Here is a 4918-nt window from a genome sequence, read left to right as displayed (position 1 = left end):
AGCCCCAGATGGGAATATAGACCTAGCTGAGGACACTGAAGAGTGCCCACCTCCATCCATGGCCTTGGGGCTCACCCAACTTTCCTTCCCTTTGGGGCCCACGTTCAACCATCACTGTCTTTTCCTCTTTTTTTTTTATTTTTATTTTTATTTTTATTTTTTTTTAAAGAGACACCCTCGGTAGTCTTCATGCTGCAACTCTGCCCCCCAGCCCCAGCCAGCCAGGATCACAGGCAGGCGTGCGCACAGAGAGGCCCAGAGACGATCTCCCGTGTGGCCTCGGCGTCATGGAGGCCGGCATTACCTCTGCACCGCCGTGACTGGCCTGACCATTGCCTTTTCACCCTCATCCCACCCCCCCACTCCCCGGCACTTGCAATGGACAGCCTTCCCTCGGCCTCCCTCCAGAGGTTCTGAGCATGGAAGGGGCTTCCTGGAGGGGTGGGAAGGTGGAAAGGGTGGGCAGGTGGCTGACCATCTCGGACTTCAGAGGAACCATGAAAGGCATTTCCCAGGCTGTGCCACCGAAACAGGGAGGTCCCCTCCCCGAACAGCCCAGAGACAAGAGAGCACGTGGGAGTCAGCGAGGGAAGGTCCTACCAGCTGTGACTATCTGCACCTTGAAGAGGCCGGAGTAGAGAAGGCCAGGCCGACGGTGCAGAAACGCCAGGAGGACACCGGTGCCCCTCCTGAACTTAGAAGGACCCCCACAGGTTCCTGGTAGGGCCCAGGCCACAGGACCAGATAGTCTGAGCTGGGGGTCTTCATAGTCTGGCCTATGGCCGCCGGATTCCCCTTCTGAACCAATAGACTCTGTCCCCAGCTGGTTCCCTACAGGAACAGGTGGGCTGTCCCCTGCTAACCAAGGGCCTTCCTCTTCCCCGGCAGCCTCTCCTACCGCACAGTCTCCCTGGACTTGCCGTGACCGAGCCTCATCACAGGCCCAGAGCTCTGCACCCCCGTCTGAGAGAGTCAGAGATGCCAGGAGCTGTGCCGGCCATTGCTGCCTGCTCACAGTGAGTCCAGGGTGGGACCGCGTCACACAGAGCCCCTCGCAGGGCCCATAGACAGAGGCTGCCGTGCAGCCCACCCTCTCCCCTTCTCCCTCTGCCCTGCAGGCCACGGAACTCCACCCTCCACTCTGGCCCTGCCACCCCTGCTGCCCTGGTTCCTGGGTTCTGTGGACTCCTCACGGCCAAGAGCCTGGTGCTGGCCCTGTTGTTCTGGTGAGTGGGGAACGTGCTGGGCTTAGGGCCAATGGACCCCAGAGGAGTCACCATTCCAGAACAGAGGGTCAGAGGGAAAACCAGCCAGAGAACAGCAGGAGAGACTGTAACGAAGAGAGCTCCGGACGCCAGAGCCTCGCCTGGTCTATCTCTGACACCTTCACGCAGATGTCACAGGCCACAGACCCTTGCGCTGTAAGCGCACACGCATATCACGCATGCTTTTCAGTCTCCATGTCCCCTTCTGTCTGCTTGTCTCTGTCTCTGTCTCTCTCTGTATCCCTCTCCTTCCTCTCCCCTCCAACTCCCTCTCATCCTCAACTTCCCCCCCCATTGTGTCTCTATCTCTGACTCTCTCCTCTCTCTTTTTTTTTTTGGAGAGGTTTTTTTTTTTTGCTATAGGGCGCGTGCGCTCGCCAGACAGACAGAGAGAGACAGAGAGATAGAAAGCAGGAAATCACCCCCCAGGGGGGATGGCCACGCCGCAATCCCTTCTCCTCCATTCTCCTCTCGGGATCTTGGGCACGCACGCACACACGCCCGGCGTGAGTTTAAGCCACCGGGTCCGGGACTCGAACCGCGGTCGACTACGTGGGAGTCCAGCGACATAGCCATTACGCTAACTGCTGGTCCCTTCTCTCCTCTCTCTTTATCTCTCTCTCCATCTCTGTCTCTGTCTCTCTCTCTAGCTGTCTCTCTCCCTTCACATCCCACCATCAGTAACACTGTCCTGCACATCCAGGCAGTCCCTCCCATGCCTCTCCCTTCCAGGAACGCCCAGTCCAGGGACTGGTCAAAGCTGTCAAACCAGGGCTCCATCTCCTCCTAAATCCTGAGGGGAGAGGGTGGAGGGAGACAGCCACGGACTCTGGGAGGAAGGGTAGGTGGGCAAAATGTGGGTGGTCTGGGCGACAGGTGCAGGGACAGCTCCAGAAATAGGGGCAGGTCAGGCCAGGTCAGGCCGGGTCAGGCACGCTGGGAGAGCAGAACCAGGCCGAAGAGCAGATCTGAGTCACTTCATGGATTTCGTCCCCCTCCTCACACCCCAGGCTTCAAGGACACAACGAAGCAGCACAGAAGGTGACTTTTGACACCCTGGCCTCGGCCCAGGCCCCGGGGCCCACGGTCACTTCCCACAGGGCCAGAGGTGGATGGCCAGGTCCCCCCAGCCCTGACTCCTAGGACCTTCTCCCTGACCTCTGAACTCTGTGTTCTCTTGGAAAAAGAAAAGGCCAGAGCTTGAGCCAATGCCCTTGCCTACGCTCACTGCAGAACTGGAGGCTTTCCTCCCAGGTGCACTACTTCCCTCGCACTCCCAACACAGCCTCTGCCCACCTGGCCCGAGCCACCAACCATGACCCCTCTGCCCCTCCTCCTCCTCCTGGCTATAGTAACTCCTGATAGAAGAAAAACAACAGACAAAATACATTTCACAGGGTTTAGCTGAGCAAAGAACGAGCCATGAATCTGGTGGTTTCGAGGTTTAGAGAACTCCCTTCTGCAACCTGAGCCTGAATACTGATAGACAGAAATGGACGGGCTGGTCACCCTGAAGTCACTCTCCTGGTAAAGGTTAGAGCAAAGGGACTTCCTTATCACACCAAGAACACGGCCTTTTGTTACCCTTGGGGGTTTGCGTGTTACCTCTCCTATCTCAGAAGTTCAGATAGACGATTTAGTTTGGGCTTGAGGGCTTGAGTGACTCTGTTTTGGTTAGGCCTGTAGGGCCTGGTGCAGGAGCTCCATTCTAACCAATGGCCTCCTATAGAATTTATCTAACACCCGCAGCCAGGGGCCCAGGGCACCCCAGCATTCCTCTCTCGGTCTGTCCTTGGCCAGCCACCTCTGCCAAGGCCTCAGTGTTTCTTCTGCCTCCTCCTCCCTCTCTCCCCTTTCCAAAACCCAACCAGCTTGTCCTGCCCGGACTGCTGTGTTGCCACCTAACTGTCCCACCCAGGCTTGTTCTGTCCCTTTTTCTGCACAGACGGGGTAGGAGTCTCCTCAACACAGCACACGGGGTCACTGGCTTGTCCCCTAGGCACAGCACCCCCCCACCCCCCGCAGGGCCGTTCCCTCTGGCTCCTACCTACTTCCTGACGCAGGACCTGCCCCACGGAGCCTCCACTTCATTCTTCTGCCCCTCCCTGCCATCTGTTTTTCCTCATTCTCACCCTCTGCGAAGGTTCCTCAAGGTTACATTTCAATTCTTCCATTCAAATGTTTGCAACTAAATGTGAGAATATTTTTTCTTCACTTCTAAACTGTCCAGTTTGTTCTCCGAACGTTCCTTTGTAGAGCATGCATATTTTATTTTCCTTAACTCTGAATTTGTTTGAAGTGTTGTGTATCTTCTGTTTCCTCTTAGGGCCTGCTGCATCTTCTGTTTCCTCTTTCTGGCCTCTGTCTTTCTTCAGCATTTTCTGGAAACCTGCTACTTCTCCACAGCGTGTGGCAGTGAAGACTCCAGACACTCACATGCCCCAGAGAGTGGGGGTCTCAAGTTGATTGGAGGGTGTGGCTTCAGGTTTTTTCTCTTCGACAGCTCAGTTTTTCTAGACATGACTCTTCTGTGTTCCTTGGGAGAATAAGCCTGGATCTGGCGTCCTCAGCACCAACTGCAGCAAAGTGAGGGGTCTCTGTTCTCACTCCACCCCGCACACTGCTTCTCATTTCTCTCTCTCTCTCTCGGGCACTCTGAGCAGAGTGCCTCCGTGGTTCACCCCTGCAGAGAATGACCGCAAGTTCTCTGGGTGGAGCGTGAGAGGGAACAGAGGGTGTGGGCAGCTGCCCTTGCTCTCACGGAGGCGGAGAATAGAGTCGTCTGGTTCTTACCGCAGACCTCCCACCCAGACTCTGCTGCCCAGCCCTGTCTCCACCGCTTCTGAGCCTCTTCGGGTTCTCAGGTGAAACCGACTTGCTTCTTATCCCCCCTCTGCCCCCACGCCCACCCTCTCCCCTGGTCTGTGCAGTCACCTGATTGCGGTCCGCAGCTTCAGTTTCGAAGTCCCCTCTTTATCCCTGAGTATGTGATTTTTACCCACTTACTGCCACCTCACTCACCTGGCCTCCACACCTTCTCAGCAAGAGCAAGAAAGGAGCCAGACTTTCAAACCACTCCTCCCCAAGACCCTGCCAAGGCCCAGGTGAGCAAGACCCCAGGCCTCCCCTCCAGTAAAGTCTCCTGACTCCCTCGCCCCCACCTCCCTCAGCGAGTGCCGAGCCCTCAGAGTAGCCTTCTCATGCCCATATCCTGTTCTCTCCCGCACCATAATGCCAGAGCACCTGGTCCTCCTCGTCACCCAGAATCCCATCTCGGGAAGACCGTATAAATGAGCTCCATGTCCCGCTGTCCCCCAAACCGCAAACCTTTCCACTGGGCCCTCCGTGCAGCCCTCTGTTCTCAACGTCACTAAATGACACCTTCTTGCTCGCACTGGAATCTGCCCTTCACTGAGGTCACTGCTTTCTCTGTGGCTCTCTTGAGCGGTGGCTTTAACGCTCCCTCCCACCATGCCCTGGGCCTGGAGGTGGGGCTGGTGTCTCTCTGCTGCTCATTGCCCTCCCCAGCGAGTTCATTTTCTGCCATCAGACCACGCCAGCGTTGTCGACCGCCCATCAGTGGTGCAGGTCCTGTGCAACCTGGCTCCTCCTCACGGGTCGTAACCCCTGACTCGCTGTCACTGTCGCTGCTC

General features: G+C 56.9%; 1 protein-coding gene across 1 annotated transcript in view; it reads left to right on the top strand.

Moving 5' to 3' along the window:
- Window positions 1-4918, top strand: part of NCR2 (natural cytotoxicity triggering receptor 2) — a 21761-nt gene that overhangs the window by 11800 nt on the left and 5043 nt on the right. Inside the window, 2 exon segments of the mRNA XM_027771883.1 lie at window positions 1027-1226; window positions 2276-2373. Of these exon segments, the coding sequence (XP_027627684.1) occupies window positions 1027-1226; window positions 2276-2373 (298 nt within the window).

The sequence above is a fragment of the Tupaia chinensis genome, unplaced genomic scaffold (assembly GCF_000334495.1).
Source record: "Tupaia chinensis unplaced genomic scaffold, TupChi_1.0 Scaffold000238_1, whole genome shotgun sequence".
Lineage (NCBI taxonomy): Eukaryota > Metazoa > Chordata > Mammalia > Scandentia > Tupaiidae > Tupaia > Tupaia belangeri.
This window is presented reverse-complemented; position numbering and strand designations above follow the sequence as displayed.